General features: G+C 45.4%; 2 protein-coding genes across 3 annotated transcripts in view; one reads left to right on the top strand and one right to left on the bottom strand.

The window, feature by feature from the left end:
• Positions 1 to 3,393: 3,393 nt before the first annotated feature.
• Positions 3,394 to 25,345, top strand: Slc35b4 (solute carrier family 35 member B4). 2 transcript variants are annotated; one of them, NM_001106590.1, is given in 10 exon segments: positions 3,394 to 3,688; positions 10,279 to 10,392; positions 13,260 to 13,362; positions 14,605 to 14,654; positions 17,832 to 17,913; positions 18,118 to 18,178; positions 19,362 to 19,471; positions 20,563 to 20,638; positions 21,865 to 21,940; positions 22,687 to 25,345. In NM_001106590.1, coding segments are annotated over 10 exon segments (996 nt in total). In that variant the 5' UTR covers positions 3,394 to 3,611; the 3' UTR covers positions 22,934 to 25,345.
• The window catches only part of Lrguk (leucine-rich repeats and guanylate kinase domain containing), a 148,113-nt gene continuing 128,449 nt past the window's right edge, over positions 6,044 to 25,707 (bottom strand). The window contains exon 21 of the mRNA XM_087656522.1: positions 6,044 to 6,208. Coding sequence (XP_087512648.1) covers positions 6,098 to 6,208 — 111 coding nt within the window. The 3' untranslated portion in view covers positions 6,044 to 6,097. The remainder of the gene's footprint in view (positions 6,209 to 25,707) is intronic.

Raw genomic sequence — 25,707 nt, 5'->3', positions numbered from 1 at the left:
TGGCTGCCTTTCCCCAGGAGGCTCTTCTATTCATAATCCATTGGTCTGCCCTTTCTCCCCTTCTCTCCCCATTTCCTTCTCTCTGTCACCCCTCTTTCTCTCTTTCTCTTCCCCTTCCCCTTTCTCTCCTTTCCCATGGCCACTTCCCCAGCCTCCTTCCTTGGGGCCAGTGTACTTGTCCTCCATAAAGCAGTTTCCCAATAAACCTTTATTTATATATATTTTAATCTGGCTTGAATTCCTCTCTTGAAAAAAATAACTTTTTAAGGTGCAGAATATGTGAAGAGTTAAGGAGGTAGGGAGGGGGTAAATATGATGGAAATACATCATATGCATGTATGAAATTCTAAAACATTTAAAAACATTTTAAAGTAGACTAAGAGTATTTACTACTACCTCCTGAAGATATTTGTCATTAAAATGAGGAAGAAGAAAAGAATGTGTGTGTGTGTGTGTGTGTGTGTGTGTGTGTGTGTGTGTGTGTGTGTATGTATGTATATTTGCTTTGGTGGGGTTTTTTGTTGGTTGGATAGATGGATGGTTGGGTCTTTAGCATGATTGCAGGCTAAGGAGAAGGAGGAACTCACAAACCCACAGATAGTTTTGTTGGTCCAAATTCTCTGAACCAGTGAGGGCAGGAATAGAGTAGTCTCGAGGGTGAGTTAACAGATAGGCTTCTACTCCTTAGAGCGTGACTCACAGACTAAGAGACCTGACACTAAGAGCTTGTTAGAAACGTATAACCTGTATATGGGATGGATCCCCAGGTGTTGCAGTCTCTGGATGGCCTTTCCTCCAGTATGGGGATCCATCCCATATACAGACACCAAACCCAGACACTATAGCAGATGCCAAGAAGTGGTTGCTGACAGGATCCTGATATAGCTGTCTCCTGAGAGGCTCTGCCAGAACCTGACCAATATAGATGGGGATTCTCACAGCCAACCAATGGACTGAGCACCGGGACCCCAGTGGAGGAGTTAGAGAAAGGACTGAAGGAGTTGAAGGGGTTTGCAACCCCGTAGGAAGAACAACAATATCAACCAACCAGACCGCCCCCTCCCCCAACTCCCAGGGACTAAACCACAAACCAAAAGTACACATGGATCGACCCATGGCTCCAGCCACATATGTAGCAGAGGATGGCCTTGTTGGGCATCAATGGGAGGAGAGGTCCTTGGTCCTGTGAAGGCTCGATGCTCTAGAGTAGGGGAATGCCAGGGCAGGGAGGCAGGAGTGGATGGGTGGGTGGAGGAACACCCTCATAGAAGGAGCGGGAGGGGGATGGAATAAGGGGTTACCGGAGGGAAATCAGGGAGGGAGATAACATTTGAAATGTAAATAAATAAAATATCCAATTAAAAAAAAAGAAACGTATAACCTGGGTTTCACTTAGAACCAGAATCGGCATTTGACCAAGAGCCTGGGCCATCAATATGTGTAGTGAATATATTATTACTAAAAACTGGCATAGGTCAAGACAGAAATACGGAGAAAGATCCAGAGCCTATGCAGACACTCAAGCTCCCTCTTTGTTCATTTACCTAAGCCCATTTTGATTTTTATCTGGGACTCAGGAATTGGTGTTTAGAACATCCTCTCAAGTGCTCCCAAGCTTGGCGTGTGCATGGGCGGGGTAGATGGGAAGTAAAGGACACAGTCCCCAGGCCAATCAGAGCAAAGGCTCAGCTTTTCTCTAGGCAGAAGCATCTACAGATGTCACTGCTTAGGCAACAAACTTAGGTGTCTTCTTTACTTGGTTAGCAATGGAGTGGCTCTGATATTTCTGGGTTTGGTTTCGTTGTTCAACAAATTGTTACAGTCTCTCATGTGACTCTATTATGTAGCCAGGCTTTGAGAACTAAGTTGAGTAAAGGATGCTTCTCAGCCTTGGGGTTTCAGTGACACATGATACTTGGTCCCATTCCCTGAGGATTTTGGTGTAACCAGGCTGAGATGGCACCTTAAAGATGACCTGCTGATGTCACTGATCCCAGCCCTTTAAATACTTCCTCCCCCCTTCACCCCCTGACCCCGCCAGCTCTCAACTTCAGCACAGAGTCAAATCACCTGGGGAAACTCTGAGAATGCCAATGTTTAAGCACTCCAGTCAAAAATGGCCATCCCTGGACGGGAAAGATGCTTCTGTGGTTAAGAGCACTGGCTGCTCTGGCAGGAAACCCAGGTCCAACTTGGAGCAACCAGAGGTTGGCTCAGAACCTCTGTAACTCCAGTTCTAGATCTGATGCCTTTTTCTGGCCTCTGAGGGCACCCAGAGCACACATGTTGCACAGATATACATGCAGGCAAAACAAACCTATTCACACCAGCATTTAAGTGGTGAAAGGAAACACTTGCCCCCTTTCCTTCAGCTGAAGGCTCATGGCATTTGTTACTGAGGCTCTTGGTGTTCACTCCCATTCAACAGTGATAGAAAGAAAGACTGCATGGTGACCGCCAACAATGTACATAGGCCAGTGCTTTTGTGTTCTGTGTTTGTACACCTAGCAGACCGGTTTTTGAAAGATGTGATAAATTAACAACCCTGTTTCCCACTTCCCATTATGTAATATTAGTGTTACTGTAATTGTTAGTGTAATTGCATCCACAGGACGGGAGGCAAATTAGGGGATAAACATAAACACTATGAAGTTTTCCTCAAGATTCACAACAGACTTCACAGAGGTTTCCCCAAGTCGAGACCCAGAGATCTTATCTGAACCCTGGGGCATGCATGCTCTAAATGATGGTTACTGAGCTAGCCTTGGACTTTTCTGAATTACACTTCTTATGTGCGGTCCTGAACTCTGAATTTTCAATAAGCACTAATGCATTCTGAAATTGGAACCGTCCTTCTTTAAAAGGAGAATAGGAACAAGAACACCTTTTATGAGTTAAAACAAACTCACTATTTTATGAGCACCTTAAGCTGGCAAAATGCCAGCATAAGACAATATGTGCTCAGCGCCTCCACAAAAATCACAACATAAAGCAATACACTCACTATGCTAGTCTTTTCTTCAACAACTAGTACTAAGACAGGCCTATTTACCCCTATGATGAGAGTGGCAGTTCAAGCCAAGGCTCAACCTCAAAACTTTTGGGTTCACTGTTTTCCTAGAAGTCTGTTTAGATTTTACAGGAATTTCTACGCTCGCTCAGTTTCAGGTGAGTTGTTTCAGATGCTAGAATACTCTAATGAGTAGTCACAAGTCTAGAACACACAAGCTATTTTGTTGAATCTCATTCCCTACGGAACACGAACAGCATTGGGACTTTATTTCCCAGAAGGCAGTGCGGCATTGGATCACGCGAGGCTTCCGGGAAACTTGCCTGTTTTTTTCCACGCCTGCCGTAAAGGCGCGCGTTCTGCTGGGACATGTAGTTTGGACAGCCCTTGGACAGCCCCTCAAATGAATGGGACTGGGTAAAATTGAGAACTACAGCTCCTTGTCTGGCCGCGTCTGTAGCAGCCGCAGAGGAAGAGTTGATCAAGAAGGTCCTCAGAGAGGGAACTGCTGGCCGTGGTGATGTTGCGCGCGGGTTTTCTAGGGTAGCGATCTGGAAGGGCGCTTTTTCTGCGCGCTGGCTCCCCGTGCCCCGCACCGGCCATGCGCCCGGCCTTCGCGGTGGGCCTGGTGTTCGCAGGCTGCTGCAGTAATGTGATCTTCCTAGAGTTGCTGGCCCGGTGAGTGACCCTCTCGGGCCGCGCCCAGGTTCTCCAGGCTGGTCCGGGGCTGCTCGCCCTAGCCCCCTCCCTACCCGGCTATACGGGATACCCACGCAGTCAGCAACTCCGCAACCCTGGCACTCCTCCAGGTTACATCCCCTGTGCTCTCGGCATCTCGATGCCACACTTTGGGAGTTTGAAGCCTGGAGACTTTTTCATGTGACTGATCCTAGGTCTCAAGGAGCCCCTCTCCTTACTACTCATCCAGCTCTAGCGCCTTTCGCTGCCTAGTCAATGAATGACACGTGTCTATCTGTAGCAAAAGTTTCTCACAGTCCTGTTTTGTACACGTTGCAAAGAAAGTTTCGTTTGCGTGTGTGTTGACATGTCTTGCAAAGCATTTGTTTTTATTGGTCGTAGAAAAGGATGGTTCTGAGCACGTAGACTTGTGAGTGATGCGGTGCAGATAACTACTGTCACCATGGTCCCTGAGCATTTAGCACATTACAGTCTTTAGTTGAGAAGCGTGCACTTTTGAAATGTATTTGGGAACAGGGTTGGCTTTGTGCTAGTGTCTTACGAATACTGTTGGGTAACGCTGTGCAAAGTTCAGTAGGCAGAAGTTAGAAAAGAGACAGGAGGTGGACTGGAAACCAATTAGGACTAAACAGCTCGAGTTAGTAATTTCAGGATTGGCTCCTCTGGCAATATAGCCTTGGCCAGTTACTTAGCTTCTCTGGGTCTCCTTTTTCAGGCAGTTGAATACTATCTTAGTTCAGCCTGCATGCTTCTGAATCTATCTGCTGTGTGTCGGTTGACTATCGGAACAACCCTATGATCGAGTTACATTGTTTTGCTGAAAGAGTGGCAGAGCAAGAAATGGGGTCAAAGATGTCTCTCCAAGCTCCTAACCCAGTAACATTTCCAGATCCCTTTCATTTTTGAACTTGAGTTTTGAACATAGTGTGATGTCTGGTAGCAGTGTATTCTATTTGATACTGTTGGTTTAAGCCCTTGTGAAGTAAGCAGTTTATTAATGGTCAACTCTGGGTTATTGTTTACCATTAGAGAACTTATCATTTTATTATGCAGAGTATTGATGAAGATTGATTGTCTTGGGAATGGATAAGAATATGAAAATGAAAATATACTTCAAAGGAAGGAGACTTTGGAATTTGATATATTTAATATATTTTTAAATAAGAAGGTGATATATTCAGGCCAGCTATATAAACAAAATCAGATAATTGCATTGAATACGCCACTAAATTAGGTGAAATCTCTGTGTTCTAGCTTAGGAGCTCTTGGCTACAGCACTGTTAGCAACCATCATACGGGTGGGTGATAGCTCCTTCATTCCCATGGTTTTGAATGAGATGCATGAGGAACACTGGCTGCACACGGGTGGCTTGCCTTGCCTTCTCCCTTACAATTTGTTAAAGTACAGGCATACATTGGCTTGTTGTTGTTGTTGTTGTTTTGTTTTGTTTGTTTTTTGTGATAGTCCAGAAAAGTTCCTTTGTAAATCTGCATTTTGTGCACAACTGAGAGTTTTCCTTAAGAGGTAAGGAAGGGGACTTATTAATGTAGTACATGAGACTGATAGCACGAATTGCCTGATTTGCTTAAGTAAACTCTGACTTCCCACTGTAAAGCCGTGAAATCTGACTTGATTGGGCCAGATAGTCTTTAAAGTTCCTTCTAGATATGATCTTGAAATTTGTGGCTTTGATCTTGAGGAATTACCACAGAAAGCTCATTATAAAGCAGGAGCTGGGCTTTTGAAATGGCTTCCTTGGAACACTTAGGTGTCGCTCTGAATACAAAGGCTGAAAGACTTGTTGAAAGAAGGGAGTGTTGAGCCATTTTTCCCCAACTGAAAAACAGATTCAGTTTCTTCTTGCTGACTTTTGTAGACCTTTAATTGGTGCCAGTGATAATTGGTACACAGCATAAGCAGCTTCACAGTAATAAGTGAAGTCTTGATTCCCTTCTTAAGGTGCATATGCTAACCTTGAAAGCATCTCTCTCTCTCTCTCTCTCTCTCTCTCTCTCTCACACACACACACACACACACACACACACACACACACACACACACACACAGCCAATGAAGCAGGTAAGGTATTGTGTGTCTTAACATCGGGATAACAATCTGAAAGATTTTATTTTCCCCTTTAGTACATGACATTGAGTTAAATAAGAAAGTTTTATGTCCAGGAAAGAAAGAAAGATCTGCCCAAGTCATTCCCTTCAAAGTTGCTATTTTTTTTAAATCAAATTTGGGTTTTTGCCAAAGAAAATCCCAAGTAAGAAAAGGTGTCTGCAATTGATGGTTATAAGTCTTAAATAAAGTTTAAGAGAAGGAAAGATTCTGGGAAAACATTTCAAGTTTTTATTTTGAAGCTTTAAAACGAAGTATTCCAGTTAAAAGAACCCTTCCCCTTGAACTGTGCCAGCAGTGTATCCCTCAAATGCTCTCTGCATTAGCTTAAAGAAGTGTTGAATGTCAGGTCGTAGGAATACATCATACATCTCCTATGGAAAGACAAGAAGTAGAATAGAATTATCAGAGGACCAGTGGGAGGGAGAACAGGAACGTGGTTCCTGGTGAGACTTCCTCTGTGGTGCCCTAAGATTAGGGGGTGGTAATGGTTGCACATCTAAACCCTGGTAATAGTAGCAGTGATGTACCAGCCCTAGTCATTCACCACGTAGTCTGATCTAACCCTGTACATGTGACTTCCACGTCCTTAGCCATGAAATGCGGATAAGTAAAGGGAAATAGCAAAGATCATATGAAGGGCACAATTGTAAACCTTTTAAACTTTTAAAATCTTTTACACAAATACTAAATATATGAGCACATTTGCTTAAAGTGAGGCCTGCCCAACCCTGTTGACTTGCTTGAGTGAAGGCCAGACTCTGTCCCAAGGGGCTCCTACACACTGAGAGATCTTCAAAATAATGACATCTGTCTTTTCTCTGGACCTCTATTCCTGTGTGTGTGTGTGTGTGTGTGTGTGTATGTGTATGTGTGTGTGTTTGGTGTGGTGTGTGTGTGTGTGTTTGGTGTGTGATGTGTGTATGTGTGTGTTTGGTATGGTGTGTGTGTGTGTGTTTGGTGTGTGATGTGTGTATGTGTATGTATGTGTGTGGTGATGGTGTGTGTGTGTGTGTGTGTGTGTGTGTGTGTGTGTGTGTGTGTGTGTATAGGGACACAGGCCATCATTTGACCATTTCACGATGGCACTGTGTTCTTGTTGCCTATAGTTCATGATTGACTCCCAAGTGCTTCTCTTTTTCTCGAGGGCAGAGATCCAGGTCCTGCCCACTGAGAGAGAGCGCTTCCTCACTGTGTAGAGTAGCTTCCCCATAACTACTCTGTAAGGACTTTGGCCCAAGCTTTCAGTAGAAAGTGGAAGGGAAAGCCAGAGAAGTATTGCTTCTCCAGTGTGGTGCTTTGCACTTGATGCATATTTTCTTATTGGATTCTCATGACAATATAGCTTTCATTTTATAAAGGAAAAAACAAAACAGGTGTCCAGTATGATTGTTTAAAAGGGTAACTAATGGGCTAAAGAGGGGCTCATGGTTAAAGTGCTCATTGTACAAAGTAAGGACCAGAGTGCCTGTCTTAGTCAGGATTTCTATTCCTGCACAAACATCGTGACCAAGAAGCAGGTTGGAGAGGAAAGGGTTAATTCACCTTACACTCTCACGTTGCTGTTCATCACAAAGGAAGTGAGGACTGGAACTCAAGCGGGTCAGGAGGCAGGAACTGATGCAGAGGCCACTGAGGGATGTTACTTACTGCCTTGCTTCCCCTGCCTTGCTCAGTTTGCTCTTTTATAGAACCCAAGACTACCAGCCCAGGGATGACACCACCTGCAAGGGGCTGGGTCCTCCCGCTTGATCCCTAATTGAGAAAAGGCCTTACAGCTGGGTCTCATGGAGGCATTTCCTCAAGGGAGGCTCCTTTCTCTGTAATAACTCTATCTTGTGGCAAGTTGACACACACAACCAGCCAGTACAGTGCTGATCCCCAGAACTCACATAAAATGCCTGTAATTCCAGCCTGGAAGCCTGGAAAGGCAGAGACAGTTGATCCCAGAGCAAACTGGCTACCTCTGTGAGTTCTGGTCTTGATTGAAAGATCCTGCTTCAGTGCATGAGGTTGAAGAACCATTAAGGCTGATTCTGGACATCAACCTTGGTACATCAAGCTTACATGTGTGCATGTCCACAAGTGTACTCTCATACATGCAAACATCCATATGTACACATGAACACAATACACATACCCACACACACACACACACAGAGCGGGGTGGGGTGGGCAGAGAAAAGACAGCTGTCGATATTTTGGAGACCTCTCAGTGTGTAGGAGCCTAGGTTGGTCAACTTCCTGGGTGTAGTTGCCTTTCTAGTATGTGGCAGAAGCTGTTAAGTGCTTCTCTGGGACCTGTACAACAATAACAATAGAGAGATAAGCACTCACATTGTTGCCATTTTAAAGAAAGTGGGATCTGGAAGTTTACTGTCTTCCACACACACACTAAGTGACAAAGGTGCCCTTGCGTGTCAGCAGGAAACAACACGGAGCACCATGATTCTCAGCTCTGCCGTCACAATCACACAACACACCTCTCGCATGCACAAGTACAGGCACGCTCCTTTCCCATCAGGATCCAGTAGGGGACCCTTGAAAGTCTATAGATTCTCAGGGCCCCACCCCAGGACAGTGAAATCGGGACTGGGAGGCTGAAGCTCTCCAGGAAGGCGGGCTTCACATGGCTTCTTCCTTCCTTTGTCCGCTTGCCACTCACAGTACTGGAAGTTGAACCCAGTGCTTCCTCCACACTAAGTAAGTGTTGGGCAGTGCCACTGAGCTAAATCCCTGGCCCCTTTCCTTTTTTTATCACTTATAATTTTGAGAAAAACACCGCCTCAGTCACCCACAATGCTAGCCTTACATGCTTGCACTGTCATGCTGAGCCTGGCCCATGGGTTCCCAGGGATCAGCCAGGACAGAACTGACTAGCACTGTGCTGGGAACCATCTAGAGTTAAATGTCTGCTCTCTTGTACTGACTAATGGTTTTAATTAGAGTCTTGAATGAGGTGAATGTCTTACACAATCATTTATGGGTCCCTACAAAGTTTAGCCTTGTCTCTTGAACCAAGTAACTCTGAAAGACAAATTGTTGAACCGTGTCTAAGGCGGTAGGTTTCAAGAAACCTTCACAGGCAGCAGAGCTTTAAGTACAGCACCGTGTCTGTTTCAGATGGCAAGCCTAGCTCTGGTGGATTGGTGCACTCCTTGCCTGTTACTGTGTATGAGGGGTGTGGTTAAGGGTTTGCACTGGGGAGATAGCTCAGTGGTAGAGTGCTTGACTAGAATGCTGGCTAGTTTTATGTTAACTTGATACAACATAGAGTTACTGGAAAAGAGGGAGCCTCAATTGAGAAAATGCCCTCATAAGATTGGGCTGTAGACAAACCTGTAGGACATTTTCTTAATCAGTGTTTGATGGTAGAGGGCCCTGTGCATTGTGGTTGGTGCTATTCCTGTGGAGGTCATGGGTTCTACAAGAAAGCAGGCTGAGCTAGTCACGGGGTCAAGCCAGTAAGCAGCACCCATCCATGGCTTCCACATTGGTTCCTGCCCTGACCTCCTTTAGTAATAAACACTGATGTGGATATGTGAGCCTAATAGACCTTTTTCTTCCACATTGCTTTGGTCATGGTGTCTCATCACAAAAATAGTAATCCTAATTAGGACGAATAGCGTGTTCAAGGACCCAGTGCTGAGTTTGTCTATCTTGCCGTTAGTGTTTAGCAGTCATGGCACCAGTAGAGAATGGAGTTGACTGTGGTCGATAGCATGGTGTTGATGTATAATTGCTTTAATGAGCCTCCGTTCAGTGCTGTCAGGTGCGTGTCTTTGGTTAAGATGAAGACAGACTCTAAAGCTGGGTAATACTGCTCACTTGGGACATCTTTAGTGAGAGAACAGAATTGGGGGAGGGGCGGTTCAAGAAAACTGTCAGCACTTCAGAGAGTCTCCCGAGGGATGTCAGAAATGTCTTTCTGACATGTGTTCCTACTATTGCATGTGTTCTTAATGTCACCATGGAAGACTCCCAGCTCTTCCATAGATCACTGAAGAGGACCTGTTAATTCCAGGGATATCTCTTGACTGTAATATATTGGCTCACCACGGTAAGAGTTGTGGAGAACTGCCATGCACAGTCAGTTTTAGTTTACTGATCCATCCCCAGAACCAATTTTTGATAGTTTTTCTTAATCACCCTTACATAGACGCACAATTATGTTGATTTATGTACAGACACGTATATGTGCCCTATTTAAATAGCAAGCCTCTTTCTCGTCCCAAGAACTGTTTGTCACTCGTTGGGGATAGTCTAAAGCCACATCCCTGTCACCATCTGACCAGTGTGACCCGTGGGATGTGAGAGCCAAGATGAAGGACGGTAGGCTGCTGAAATCTATCCACTCTATTATTTTGGTGCTGTAAATATTAACGGGTTCTGATGCTTTTTATTTGCGTCTTGCCTCATTTTTTCTCTCTGTTATTCACTGCAGCACACATCCAGGATGCGGGAACATCGTCACGTTTGCCCAGTTCTTATTTATTGCTGTGGAAGGCTTCCTTTTTGAAGCTGACTTGGGAAGGAAGCCACCAGCTATCCCAATAAGGTCTGGCACATTCAGTCTTGTTCAGCCCTTTTGAAACCTAAAAGCAGTACCAGCACAAGTATGAGCTGCATGCTTCTCACGTTTGGGTAACAATGGAGACAGGAGTTTCGTGAATTACATTGTTATGTTCTAGAAACCTATTTTTAGAATGAAGTTCCTGCCCACTACATTTAAGTATCTGTGATGGGGATAAGTGTGTATGTATAATACAGGGTCAGAAGGACTAGGGTGACCACAATACTTATGTATCCGTCCTTTGTGTTGGTAGAATTATTGATCACGCTGAGTGGTATCGTTAAGCATCTTGAAAATAATTGGCTTTTGGAAACAAGGAAGCAATAAGTATACAGCATGGCAAGTCACTAAATGTCACTGACTTGTTTGCTCACCAATGGGTAATTTTATGTTGTGTGACTTTCACTTCAATTAAAAGAAAATGATTGACAAGCTAAGGAAAAGTTAATGCCAGACCTCCGTCTATCAGACCAGGTGTCTCCGCAGGCCGAATGCCATTGTTCCCGTGTGGGACGACTTGATGGAGGTGTCCTCCTAGTAGCAAGTGTTCAGGAGAGCATGTCACTCGGTCTCCTTGGGTGTGACATTCCCCTGTGAATGTCTCCAAGCACTCAAGCTCACCCTTGTTCTTTTACTGCCTTCCTTTGTAGCTTGCTGAGCTTTGCTAATGTTTACTTTAAGTTTTTGTCACCTTCCTTTGGGTTTAGTGTCCGCATGAACTCTCTGCTCCCACAGGCCAGCCTTTGCATCACACGGGAATCTGACCATCTGGGTTTTCTTAAACTTCTTTGGATCTTGTGACTCCCTCCACTGTTTTCTTGGAGCAGGGTGTTTGGTGGTAACAAATGTATATAACAGCACCCCTGCTGGCTAACTATTGCTCCCATTTCAACCTCTACAGGGTCCTCTCAAACATAACTGGCTGGCCTGGAGCTCACATCATAGACCATGCTAGTCTCAAACTCACAGAGATCCACCTGCCCCTGCCTCCTGAGGGTTGAGATTAAAGGTGTGCACCAACATGTCCAGCCCGCCTCTACCATGTCGTTATGGGTCTTACTGCTGTTAAGTCCCCATGGTCTCATCTTAATTAACATATCCCCTTACAGTGATTATTTTATTTTGCTTAGGTCTTTCATCTCCACAAACAGTTTCTAGGCTGTGTTATATTAGTAGCCACATGGAAAAAAATTAATTATCGGGGTTGGGGATTTAGCTCAGTGGTAGAGCACTTGCCTAGCAAGTGCAAGGCCCTGGGTTCCGTCCCCAGCTCCGAAAAAAAGAATAAAAAAAAAAATTAATTATCCTGAAAGACCTTGATAAATGCTGCTTCCCAGTGGCATCCCATCATGGGGACATTTGGCAAGAAGCCTTGTAGACTGACTAACAGATGTGACTTAGAAGTTGTGGGGAGGCTGACACCAGTGGTCCTGCATGCCTGGTGCATTCTTCTCTATGTTAGTTGTCAAGTTCCTCAGACTGTTAGTTAACATGGCCTGGGCTGTGCTTACCCACGGGGCTGTCTGTCCAGCTCCAAATCTGACCAGCAGCAAAACAGAAAGGTAGCGTGAGACTCAGGGCTGTTTTATTCTTCAGATGTGCAGACACAAAGCTGTTCAGAATCCGTGCCCAAGGGTGAATATTTTATGAACAGTGCAGAACCATTGTTTACATTTGCCCTGGATTGTCTAGGCATTTATTTAAAGTTTTAAAAATATTTTTGAATGAATCATGAAATTGCTGATATGTAATCCCTTGACCCACAAGAACATGACAAGTTGATATAACCATCTTGACTATTTCCTAGGAAAGATGGGAACATACAAATATAAAATGTTTTCATCTATTTGCTTGCCCTAACTCACCCATAGTGTCCATTTACTTATTATATATATCCCTTTCCCTCTAAGTCATGACCACAGGACTTTTCAAGATGGAGTCTCTTTAGTTAGCGCTACCTGGGGTGGAGCTGAGCATGACCTTGAACTCCCGATCCTTCTGCTTCCTGACTATGTGGCATTGGCAGTGCAGCCCAGGGCCTCCTCCATACTAAACAAGCCACTCATGTCAGTGGAGCTACATCTCCAGCCCCTAGGGTTTGGTTTTTAATTTTCATCTTAATTTAAGACTTGTGAATTCTGAAATGACAGACTCTGGCCAGGCAGTGGTGACACACGCCTTTAATCCCTGCATTTCGAAGGCACAGACAGGAGGAGCTCCGACAGGTAAAAGCCACCATGCTCTACAGGGCCATCCAGGGCTGCACAGAGAGACCTTGTCTTTCAAAAATGAAATAAAATGAAGTAAAATACTCTGATTTTAAGTATCTTAAGTTCTATCCAAATCAAGGGGCGGCTTCATTACTTTAGAGCCTCCCGGCTCAGCCTGTGGAATAATTGTCACAGTGTCTAGGTGAGCATGAGCTTGACTTAGCACATCTCTGGGGTCTGCTTTTTCCAAAATGAAGAAAAAATTAATAATATATACATATCTGTATAGGATCTATTTAAGGTAGCCATTCTCCAGAGAGCTATGAAATATATCTACAAGGAGATTAAATATTAGAAAGGATTATCTGTTCACGTAAACTCTCTTGCTATTGGTTAGTCAATTTTTATAAAACCTAGTTCTAAGTGATTTGAAAAGTATTCAAGCGTTTCCTTAACATTCAATAGTTCAGACCTTCCCCATGCTAGTCTGGCTCTGTCACGTATTTGGATACGTAGTTTCATATTGACCATGTAATAATGGTTCTCTCTACTCCAAATGTCTTGTAAACCAAATATATGTATTCCTTCTGTCCCAGAGTTTCCTGAAGCAGTGGGTCTATGGGCTGTTCTCTGTCACTGCAGGTACTATGCCATCATGGTGACCATGTTCTTCACGGTCAGCGTAGTGAACAACTATGCCCTGAACCTGAACATCGCCATGCCACTCCACATGATCTTCAGATCGGTAAGTGCCGCCTGCCCAGTGTGGACAAGGAAGGCTTTCATCTGCACTGTGAGGCGGAGAGCGGCCGGGGAAGGAGACCTGAGTGCTTTACTTTGATTTATCTCAGGTTCATATATGACTTTAATAATATTTTTAATCAAATTAAAAATTCTCTGGGGAATTCACGTTCCTTCCTCTGGCTGCCTTTGAACTCACACTTACTGTGGGAGTTTTGTTCTTGTTTTCCCCTACCCTCTGCTGTGCAGTGTTGTGCTTTGTAGTTCAGGCTGGCTTGGAACTCTCCATCCTCCTGCCTCAGCCTCCTGGGTGCCGGATTATGGGCTTGTCCCACCACACCTGCAGGACAGTTGTTGAAGAGTGTCTCTCTCGTGTGATAACCCATCCCCTCATCACTTCAAGTGTGATGAGCCGTCTCTGTAGCTGGTGTGGGAATAGGAGCCAGTGTCCCCAAAGAGCAGGGAAGACAGCGAGGGGTGTAGGTGGAGCCCAGCAGTCTACAGAATGGGTGCTGACCTCTGTATGATGAAGAGTCCTGTTCCTACAGGGACTCACGTGAAGTAATTACAGTGACGGAAGAGGCCTTCGGAACATTGACACACACCACTCGGTTGACTGACACCTCTCCAGAGGAGAGGAAGATCCCTGCCTGCCTTTCTTTATTGAGGGTGGAGGCAGGAAAAGCTCACTGGAAGTCAGTACATGGGAAATGTGACAGAGCAGGTCCAAGAGACCATCTAGTCCTGTCAGTCATGGCTTTTGTGATGACGTTAAATTGACCTTTTCAGAACCCACACCTTTTTAAAGAAAAGATTTATTTATTTATTTATTTATTTATTTATTTATTTATTTATTTATTTAATGTATGTGAGTACACTGTCGCTGTCTTCAGACACACCAGAAGAGAGCTTCAGATCCCATTACAGATGGTTGTGAGCCACCATGTGGGTGCCGGGATTTGAACTCAGGACCTCTGGAAGAGCAGCCAGTGCTCTTAACTGCTAAGCCATCCTTCAGCCCTAAGAACTGATCGTTTTTATTCATATTGTATCTTGCAATGATTTTACTATTTCACGGGACAGATTTTTATTTTATTTTATTTTATTTTATTTTATTTTATTTTATTTTGCCTTAGTGACTCTTCCTCCTTCACCCCACGTTTTCCTTCATCACTTTTCCTACCCGTCATGAATCATGAAGCTTTCCCTAGTGCACTAAAACCCCCGCCCTTGTCTTCTTTTACAGGGCTCTCTGATTGCCAACATGATTCTAGGAATTATCATTTTGAAGAAAAGGTAACAGCACCCCTTCATGTCCTGCATGTGGAAGTGACATCCCAGGCCACCTCCGTGCACTGCTCGCCTTCCCTCTTCCCACGGTGGTGATCGGACTCTTCTTGGTCACCAGCCTTTTCCTGGGTTCTTTCTCTGAGAATCATGGGTAACAATGACTCTCTAAAGGCAACTGACCAGGTCAGAGGCTCTTGCTGTGGCTTCCCATGGGGACAAAAGCTCTCGTTATCACTGAATCTTAGTGCTTTGCCAGCTAACATTAGTCCATACAGAGCTCCGCTGTGCAGTATGGTCACTGTTGGCCACATGTGGACCTGACGGTATCTAAGCAAAATAAGATGCAGTATTTTCCCACTTTGGCTAGGTGCATTTTAGACACGGAGCAGCCGTGCATGGCAAGTGTCAAGCACATTGGGGAATGGACATGGAGCACTTCCGGGAGCGCATGGCAGGTCTGCGGGGCAGCTGCTGAGAAAGTGCTTTGTTGCCCATTTTAGTTTTATTCTTGGCTTTCCTGGGGCTAATCCCAGGGCCTTACACATGCTGCAAACACCCTTATCATTAACCTGCGCATTTACCACACAGAAGATGCTGATCAGTGTGATGAACTAGGGAATCATTTTAAATGCTAAGAGAAGTCCCAGTAAAGTCCCAGTAGACATGAAGAAGGGGCAGAAGAAGGGGCACCTCCCCCTCAAGCCTCAGCCCTCACTGCCAAAGAGAAGGGACATTAGGGGAGACAGTACAGAGTCTACAAGATTTCTCACAGCAAGGTCACCTTCTCTGTTAAAACCAAAATTGTGCAAGTGATGCCATGTTCCAATTGCCTGGTTCCTAGTCTCGGTATTAGGGCTCTCTAGGCTGGGGAAGAATCCGCCCACTCAGAGAGGGAACCTAAAGGGGTTGGTTTTGTTTTTGAGATTGTTGTTTGAGACAGTCTCATTATGTAACCCTGGCTGGCCTGGACTTAGGTATGTCAACCAGCTGCCTCGAACCCACAGAGATCCACCTGCCTCCGCCTCCCAAGTGCTGGGATCCAAGGTGTGCGTCACCCCATCCACCGGCTTGTCTAGAACCTACAGTTTTTAGGTAATAAGGGCTATATCCAAACAAGGACAATTGTCCTATCTTGATAGGCTCCTTCTTGTGTCCTGTATCTCCAGAGGCTGTGGAGTCCCCAAATCCATTCTCTTGCGTGTGAGCTCTTTGTGGTCCTCTCTGCTTTAAGCATATATAGTAAATGACCAGGGCTTTTGTTTAAGATGAAGGCTGTACTTGTTGGTAGCTAGAGTTCACCTTGGAACAGACCTGTGTTCCTTCTTAAGCTTGAATTTGGTTCATAATAAGATTTTTTTTCTTTTCTTTTTTTTGGAGCTGGGGACCGAACCCAGGGCCTTGGCTTGCTAGGCAAGCGCTCTACCGCTGAGCTAAATCCCCAACCCATAAGATTTTATATATATCTTGAGGTCTGAGGCTCCAGGGGGAGGTGGTGGTCGCACATGAGCATGCGCGCGCGCGCACACACACACACACACACACACACACACAATGCCGTATATATGGCATTATCGTCTCCTGATGCAGTCTTACACTGTCACACTGTCCTGTGTTCTTCTTGGATCTGTTTCCCTTAAGAGTATTTGGAATCTGTTATGCTGAGTCTGAGCCTTTGACCACCCACAGAACAGGAATTTCTCTAGTGTTTCTATATTCATTCTTCCCCTCCCTCCTTCTCTCCCTCCTGGTGCTGGGGATTAAACCCAGGGCCTTGTCCATGCAAGGAAATATCCTGCCACCACAAGGCTTACCTTTCTTCCTTATACATAAGGTTTTATATATTCTTCATATATATTTCTCACATACAGGGTTCTATTAGCATATATTAACTATATGCAATCAACTATACACGTTATGATTTCATACACACATACTCATATATGTATAACTATATCTATATATAGACATAGATATAGGTAGGTATAGATATAGAATGCATTTTGATTGTGTTCATCCCATGTGTCCATCTCCCACTCCTGCTAAGCCCTTCCTCTTCCCAACCAGTCCCTTCCACTTCCTCACCTCACTTTTCTGTGTGGACTCCCCCTCACTTCCTCACCCCACTTCTCTATAGTGAACTTCCCCTCACTTCCTCACCTCACTTCTCTGTGTGGACTCCCCTCACTTCCTTACCTCACTTCTCTGTAGTAGACTCCCCCTCACTTCCTTACCTCACTTCTCTGTGTGGACCCCTCTCACTTCCTCACCTCACTTCTCTGTGTGGACTCCCCTCACTTCCTCACCTCACTTCTCTGTGTGGACTCCCCCTCACTTCCTCCCCTCACTTCCTCACCTCACTTCTCTGTGTGGACTCCCCTCACTTCCTCACCTCACTTCTCTGTGTGGACTCCCCTCACTTCCTCACCTCACTTCCTCACCTCACTTCTCTGTGTGGACTCCTCTCATTCCTCTCTCAGTGTCGTGGCCAGTCAGCCTTTGATGAGGTATTGTAAGCAAAAGGTACAATGTACTGGAGTAGAAAAGGAACAGTGACTCACTCTGAATTTAATTTCTTTTTATCCTTCTTGGGGCCTTTTCCTTGATTACCAAGACTCTGAGGGGATCATAATGATACAGTTTTAGTTAATGCGAAATGTCACCAGTTATGCTGCCTGCCCTCTATGAATCTTCTATTCCTCCCTTTACCCAGCATTGCCTACGTGTTACAAAATCATTTAGGTTATTCAGATTGGTTTTAAAGAAACCCCTTTCCTGAATGGGCATTATTCCCCAAGTTTTGAGTCTCATGCCTGATAATTTCTTGTTCTGCTTGAATAGTGTGTGTGTGTGTGTGTGTGTGTGTGTGTGTGTGTGTGTGTGTGTGTGTGTGTAGACTCAATTCTGGGCTCTTAGGCCTGGAAAAGCCACAGGTACAGGTGAAGCCTGGGCAGGTTGCAGAGCAGAATGCAATGTCATGTGACATCTGGTGTGTTTCTGTTTTCTGGTTTTGTTTTCTTTTCATTTTCTGATAAAACTGTCTGCTGGTCCACAGACTGCTAAGGACAACTGCTGGAAAGTAGTCCCCTAGTGATACTAAAGAGCTTTGGACTTGAATGACATACTGTGCGGTGGTAGATCCCATGAGACGTGCCCTTTCCTAAGCTGTCTTATCCTTATTTTCAGATACAGTATGTTCAAGTATACCTCCATTGCCCTGGTGTCTGCGGGGATATTTATTTGCACTTTCATGTCAGCAAAGCAGGTGGTAAGAGTCAGCTTTAAATCATTTCTGTTCACTACTTGTCACCGGCCCCATTATCAAGCACCTATGAGTAATGACAGGAATTGAGTGCTTACGTAATACAAGGACTCAGCTCAGGAGGAACGGGAGGAAGCGGGCAGCAGAGCTGCATGTCTGCATGTTGCTTGCAGTTCTGGTCCCTGGACACTGTGTTTTCTTATTTCCTAGACCGTCCAGTCCAGCTTGAGTGACAAGGATGGATTCCAGGCATTTGCATGGTGGTTACTAGGCAAGTACAGTATTTACAAAAAGCTAATTACCTCTGCACTTCTGTTTGCTGAGTCTTCTCCTGTGGGGCACGTTTCTTGGCAAGAAGTTTAGGCTAAACTAATTATGCCAAGGAGGAGAGTGGCACTTGGGACCAATACATCTCTGAACCTTAGTGTTCAAAAAATCAAGAGGCTTGTGCCAACTCTTTAGGCATCGAGGTCTGTGTAGGCCCATGTTTCCCATGGCTGTAACTGTTGTAGAGAGAACTCTGCCATTCTCCTCAGGACTACATGGAGGGAGTCTAGAAGGATCTGTGAAAGAAGGGCAAGTTAGAACCCTTGATTCAGTTTCCCAGGGATGCATTTCTAACTCTTGGGCTTATTTTCTTCTTAAGTTAAGTGCTCCAAATGGCAGTGTTCCCAAGTCAGCTCTCATGAGGATTTTTAAACATACAAGCATCTCTGTGTGGAATTCATTAGGCAGCTCCCCCAGGGCCTCATCTCCACTTGGCTTTGGAGGGGACACTGCAGTGTTTGTGGTAGTAACAGGAGAAGGCTAATTCTGATTGGGTGAAGAAGGTAACAGGAGAGAGTGCCCTCCTTTTCGGGGATTTGGACATTAACCCTTTAGTTGCTGTTCTTCGCTGCTGTGAGAGTAGAGTAGCAGCCATTTTTATACAAACCGCTAGCAGAGCGAATCGATCCCCTTTCTCAAAAAATATTGTGTATTGAGTTTTTTAAAGGTCTTAAAGTTTTTTTTTTAACCTTTGTCTCAGCAGTTCCATTTATGAAAATTTATCCTAAGGAAGCAAGTAACATTTCAAGTTTTTGTGTATATTGATTTCAACAAAATAACTGGAAATCTAACTGGTCCCACATCAAGACATTTAAATGTGGTACAAGCACATGATAGGGTGACGTGCAGAACCTAAAGCACATTGAATAAGGGACATAAAGGAAAAGTCCAGAGAACCTCCTGAGAAGGCAGGGTATAAAGATGTGTGGACAATCTCATCCTGTTTTAGTATACAGAAATATGTGTAAGGATGTGGACTCGGGAAACCAGAGAGGACTGGCTGGAATCACTGGGGTGGTAAAGTTTGCATATCTTACAGTTTACGGTAGTTGCAGAACTGGAACTCACACTGTCACCTTGAGAAAACACGGGCAAAGGCATCTTGTAACGTGGTGGCTGTCTTCTAGGTATTGGAGCACTGACCTTTGCTCTGCTGATGTCGGCAAGGATGGGCATATTCCAAGAGACTCTGTACAGACAGTTCGGGAAACACTCGAAGGAGGCACTGTTTTATAATGTAAGCAACTTCTTAAACTCCAAGAGATGGAGTTTCCAACTTATGATATGCTGGACTGAATGAAATGTTGTGTGATTGACAGATGGTGTTTTCATTTGTAACCAGCCTTTAGACAGAACACCGGAGTGCTGTAGGAAGGGGGACACTGTGTAATTTGAATGACAGGTATTCCTATGAGATGACCATGACCAACCACATAAAATGCTTAAAGAACCAGGAGCCAAGGCCCACAAAGTCCCCATAGGTAAAATTGTTAAGCCAATATGGAAAGCTGGAAGGGAGACATAGTCCCCAAGCAGCAGGACAGGAGTGTGGCCATCAGCGGGGCAGTTGGGGAATGGGAAGGGGGCTTTACCCATGTGGTGGTTCCAGGACCTGAGCTTCTTCATCGGAAGGGGGAACAGGGCACTCGCTCCTGTAGCCCTCCACCTCCGTCCCCTTCTGTACTGCTATGGCATAAATATGGCCAGAGAACTAACTGCCCTCTGAGGCCGGGACAGCCCCTCCCATGTGCAGTTAATCCCTACAGGCAATTTGACACATTCACCTGGAGCTAGAGTTTGTGGTGGGGATTTTTAAAAGGTAAACATTTTATTTGGTTTGTATCTTTCATTGAGAGCAATGCCAAGCACAGTGACAGCTCGGCAAGAGTCACTGTGACTTGATCTCACCTTGAGCTGTAGTGAGGAGGGTGGAGGGTGGCAGACTGACGTCCTCTTCCTCTTTAGCCTCTTCCTGTCTGTAGATTGTCCCCACATCTCTTTCTTACGAGTTTCTAAATCCTTTAAAATCTGTGTGGGCCATGTAACTTCAAATCTAGTATGTAGCAACTCGTTTTGGGCACAGTGACTGTGTGCTGAGGTCGCCATTTCCCTTGTAGAGGGAAGGACCCTACTCCTTTGCCTGGTTTTCTCCATGGTGACCATCAGACTCCATACGATGTCATCCCATATGATGTTGAGGGCACAGAGGCACGAGACACCTCATCTCAGGGCTTTCTTGCTCCCTGGCCTGCTTGAGTCATTGTAGATCTACTCTAACTGCTGGGGTGGGTCTGCAGTCTCCTGTGTGTGATCTGTTTCCTCCCACAGCATGCCCTTCCACTTCCCGGTTTCATCTTCTTGGCCTCTGATATTTACGACCACGTCGTTCTGTTCAATAAGTCTGGTAAGTGTGGGGTCGTGTGGCAGTATTACCTCACAGTTTCTGAGGCAGAGCCTCACGTTTATGTTTGCCTCAGCTACACCTTCATCTCGCATTCTTCTAAACCTCTGCACCTCCAGGTGTCCAGATGGGGCTGCTAATCCGTAGTTCTTCCAAGCTCTTTGCTATTCTCCATGAATAAGAATGCCCTATGCCATTGTGTGTTTGCATTTGAACCTGGAACGTTAAACTTTTTTTTTTTTTTTTTTTACAAAACATAATTACTTTATTTATATACAGGTAATGTATAGAACTTACATTTTAATATTTTAGAAATTTAATGTAATATAATCTAAAATAAACAGTGGTTCTTTAGACTTTTCAAACTGACTATATAAAGTAAACCCAGAGAAGTAAGGAAGCCTCCTGTTTGTCTATCACCTTTTAGAAGGCACGTTAAACGTTTTGAGAATGCAAACAAGTAGTCCTGGCGTGCAGCTGGGACTGGAGCCCTGGGAAGCTGGGTGGCAGCCTGGCTGTCTCTGTTTCTCTTCTGCCGTGAAAGGCAAGATGCTTACAGATCCTCGTTGCCTTGGCGCCAAACTAGACAGAGCAAAATAATGACAGGGCTCACCTCCTAGCTACAGATTAAATAAACAAGATAAAGTAATCACCAACAAGATTTTAAAATGAAATGGGAAACGGGTGTGAAGTGTCTGTATGCCGATGAGCTGCTGTGCTTTCGAGTGACTCCATGGTAAGTTGACGATAGCTGGTCAGTCCTCTGGAAGGGCCTCATATACAACCTGATCATCTAAAAGGGTTACGGCGATAGGCGAACAATAGGAAAAGCCGTTTAAGTCAAGGCTGTATGTTGTACACAGCACAGGTAGTAAATGCATGCTATACCACATCAGGCCTATTCTGCCTGTGCTGGTGTTGTATCTGTCTTTTGACCTACAAATGTGTTATGAAAGTAGTGTGAAAGAGAGACCACGAGGCTCTGAATGACAAAGCATCGTTCTCATTATTAATATCACGGCTGGTGGCGACCCTGGGAATCCTCATAGAGCTCCACGCTGTGGTTAGCATGGGCTGAGACCAGGTAAGTAAAGAGACGTATGCCAACTGTATTTTAAGGGAAGGTGCTTCTGTTCCTGTTACTCATTTTGCCTGTCTAACCTTGTTCAAACGATGCAAGGTCTCACTACCCTGGCCGGCATGATTGTGTCCTCTCTTCACCTCTGCAGAGCTCTATCAAGTTCCAGTCCTCGGAGTGACTGTGCCCATCATGTGGTTCTACCTCCTCATGAATGTCGTGACTCAGTATCCTTCAGTCCTCTGCTCTTCGTGTCCCCATGTTGCTTTGACAGAGGATTATTTAGTCTAACAGTGTAGGGGACATGAATTTGGTTTTTGCCTTGACGTATATGATAAGCTGGAGACAGACAGACCCATTCATGAAGCCACTCTGTAGAAGGGAGAGAGACAGGAATGGTGCAGCAGGCCAGATAGGTCACACAGAGGAAACAGGACCATGGATGGGCTCACAGCTGGCCATGCTATGAGATGAAGTAGTCAGAGACCCCTGCCTAGGCCCCTGGTGTCCTAGGAAATACTTATTATTCATGACTGTTATGAGTTGATGCAAAGTTCTGAAACAAACTTCAACTTAAGACCAATTTAAAAGTAACCATGTTACTAGAAGGACCTTACTACTGTGAGAGTCATGGCGTCTTTAGATATTGAAGCAGATCGAGGTTGACTGCCTCCTTCTGAAACCCCATAGATTTGCCATACAGAGCTCCAGGAGAGGTTGGAGGGCCACGGAACAGACAGAATAAGGTGAGTAGGATCACCTTTCTGAGAGTGTCACTCCGGCATTCGCTTGAAGATGACCTGTAAGGACAATCTGAAGTAATGGGCTTAGGAATGACAGGGCCAGAGTCCTTTGGGAGTCCTGCTAAGGAGAGGCCACAGAGTGAACGTCATGTTTTCTCAGCTTGTCAAATGGAAGCCAGGACTCGAAGCTAGCCCTAGTTTACAGAGAACAGCCTTAACCAGTCCTCCAGATACGTGTGCATCCGGGGTGTGTTCATCCTTACCACAGAGTGCAGCTCCCTCACCGTCACACTGGTCGTGACTCTGCGAAAGTTCGTGAGCCTCATCTTTTCTATCCTGTACTTCCAGAACCAGTTCACCCTGTGGCACTGGCTGGGCACTGTGTTTGTCTTCACCGGGACCTTAATGTACACAGAGGTGTGGAAAAACCTAGGGGCCACAAAAAGTCAGCTGCAAAAGGACGACAAGAAGGACTGAGGTCTGCCCGGACAGACAGTCGCTGTTATGTGAGAGTGGCCTCGGCTGCAGGTCTGGCCATCATTTCACCTGGGCTGAAGCCAAATTACCACAGTATTGAAGCAGAGCTTCTTCTGACAGGATGGGATGGCAGCATTTGTAGACTCCACGTAGGCATCCCTGAGATAGAATAAACAGAACAAACAAGGCTTCCAGGCAGACTGTCGGGAAGCTTCCGCATTTGCTTTTCACTCTCAGAGCTTGTAGTTCTCTACCTGTGTCGCACTTGTTGCTACCGATGATTCTTTGCTGTGACAGCCTATGTACCTCTCTCCTCCCATCACCCTCCACACTGCAGCACTTTGCAGCGCAGTCAGTGCTCCAGGCACAGTCAGGCCCTGAACAATCCAGTGGACGGGTGATACATTAGACCCCAGGAATGAGGCTGGACTCCCTCCAGTGTGGTGAGAGAGAAGCAGTTGACCCCAGGAGCACAGCCCTTGAGATACGTGAGCTGGACATTGGTGATGCTTTCTGTAGTAGAGCAGTCCTGCAGCCATCCTTGCACAGTAGACAGGAAAAAAACTCGGAAGTGGATCGAGAAGAGGGAGGCCTTTCCAGCCATCTCCCACGTGAAGCCCCTTGGCCTGTTAGGGAGATGGAGAAGGAAACATGGCCAATACAGCTCACTCTTTCAGCACCCTGAGAGACTATTGCCCCTGGGAACCTGGCCACACATTCACATGGGTTTCAGACGTGTGTCTGTGAGAGGTATTAGGGCCTGGTAACCAGGCCTGAGAATTATCATCGGTCAAGTCATCGATGATTGATTGATTGATTGATTGATTGATACACAGGTGTGAGAGTGGTCAAAGCCCAGCTGCCACAGAGTGGAGTCTTATTTTCCCATTGATATGGGGCTGCTTTTGGTGGGTGTGCATGAGAGGTGGCATGAGACAACATGTTTACATACAGAAACAGGCCTGCCTCTTCTGCTGATCATTCTGAAGGTCCGAGTTTCCTCTCCTGGATCCTCTTGAGGAAGAGTAACCCTGTTGCATAGCAAATGGTGCTTGTGTGCCCTCAGCTGGATTGTATGTGATTGAAGAGCAAGGGCTCCATGTTGGTTCATTTCCTCTTTTCTTCTCTCAGAGCCAAACCCTCATTACCCTCACCTAGCCATCTGCTCCTCTGCAAACAGCTAAACTCACTGACTCTCTCACGCATGAACAGCAGCCTTCCATTCTATCGCTATGTGTACACTATGCTCTTACACTGAGATGCGGCTCTCCGTGTCTCCTTGGCTCACTTGTAGTTTTTTGTTCCTGCATCTGAAGATGCTCTTTGATGGGTCTGAACAGCAGAGAGAACTGAACAGCAGAGAGAACTGTCCTAACCCTCTGGGTGCCCTGGGAAGGCAGTTAAAACGACTTTACTTTGTGTTACATTAAATGCAGATGCTTTCTCCACCTAAGTCCTCGTTTACAGACTGAATCATTCTGGCCATTGACACCGTCCCAGTGCTGGAAATGGGCTGTTCCTCAAAGATGCTGAATTAGATGGAGCCCATTCGCAATCCTAGAAGCTCCTTAGCTACTTTGAAATATGTGTGGTTGCCTGGACCAATGTTGCTATAAATACCAAGTGTTAAATGTCCCCTTAAAAAGACAGTAATAAAAAGTACTTTTTTCCTTCCTGTTAACAGAAGAATCTGTCCCTAGGGGCTCTTGAGGCTCAATTCCGATTACTCCTGAAGGCTGTAGCCTTTAGTTAGCCAGTGCTTCCCTTTTTACACTGGAGAAGTACCGCACAGCTCGCAGTTCAGACACTACTGGCTCTAACCCCTTAGGGTTTCAGATCGTGTAGCCCTTTGCCGGTTTTATTGAAGGAGATGCAGGAGCAGGTCAGAGTCAGAACTCACAACAAAATGTTCACCTGCGGGAACAGAGCACAGGAAATGCTCTGTGAGCACTGCTGGCTCAGGCACAAGCAAGTGCCCCAGCTGCTTCCTCCCATGCTGTAGATAAAAGGCAGTGTATCTAACAGACAATAGTTACGATTTTGTTACGCTATTCTAAAGGTTCTGTTTTCATTTTAGTTGTGTATCTTCATTACACAGGGCCCTGAGGTTGAACATTTTCCTACAGTTGAGTACATCTGCCATGCTCTGTCTTCTGACACTCTCCTACAGTTGGGTATGTCCCCCACACTCTCTTCTCCCCTTGCTCTCCACCTGTCAGGCCTGTTGTTCCCTTGAACAGTTTGGCTTCTACCTTCCGATCACATACACACCATGATTTTATGTCTCTACAGAGTCCAGGAACTACAAACAAGAGTACATAGATGGTGTTTGTCTTCCCTCCACTAGCTTAATCTCCTAATAGGACCATCTCTGGATACATCATGAAATCATCTTTATAAAAGTCATTCCTCTTTGCTTATTTTTTTTCACGTGGACTATAAAGTTTTTAAAAGGTCAAGTAAGCCATTTTACCAAGGGCCAGGCTCACCGAAATGTAGAGTAATGCCTATTAAACACCTTTGTTCATCTCCAGAGATAGAGCCTATCACTTGTCTCAAAATAGAGCTTAAGACATGTAAAACTCTAGAGTAAAGGCCAAATAGCAAAGGACACTAGCCAGGGAATGTAGCACCCATGAGCCCACAGGACCGCATGACTCCCTTCTGAGGTGACAGGACAGGGAATGTAGCACCCATGAGCCCACAGGACAGCATGGCTCCCTTCTGAGGTGACAGGACAGGGAATGTAGCACCCATGAGCCCACAGGACAGCA

The sequence above is a fragment of the Rattus norvegicus genome, chromosome 4, assembly GCF_021556685.1.
Source record: "Rattus norvegicus strain SHRSP/BbbUtx chromosome 4, alternate assembly SHRSP_T2T, whole genome shotgun sequence".
NCBI classification, from domain to species: Eukaryota; Metazoa; Chordata; class Mammalia; order Rodentia; family Muridae; genus Rattus; species Rattus norvegicus.
Note: the sequence above shows the minus strand (reverse complement) of the source record. Positions and strands in the feature narration are given on the sequence as shown.

Coding starts and splice junctions, on each gene's coding strand:
- Slc35b4 (XM_087656532.1), top strand. CDS start 3,612: ATGCGCCCGGCCTTCGCGGTGGGCCTGGTGTTCGCAGGCTGCTGCAGT. Junction 13,363..14,604: donor TCCACATGATCTTCAGATCG/GTAAGTGCCGCC, acceptor CTTCTTTTACAG/GGCTCTCTGATTGCCAACAT. Junction 17,914..18,117: donor TCATGTCAGCAAAGCAGGTG/GTAAGAGTCAGC, acceptor CTTATTTCCTAG/ACCGTCCAGTCCAGCTTGAG.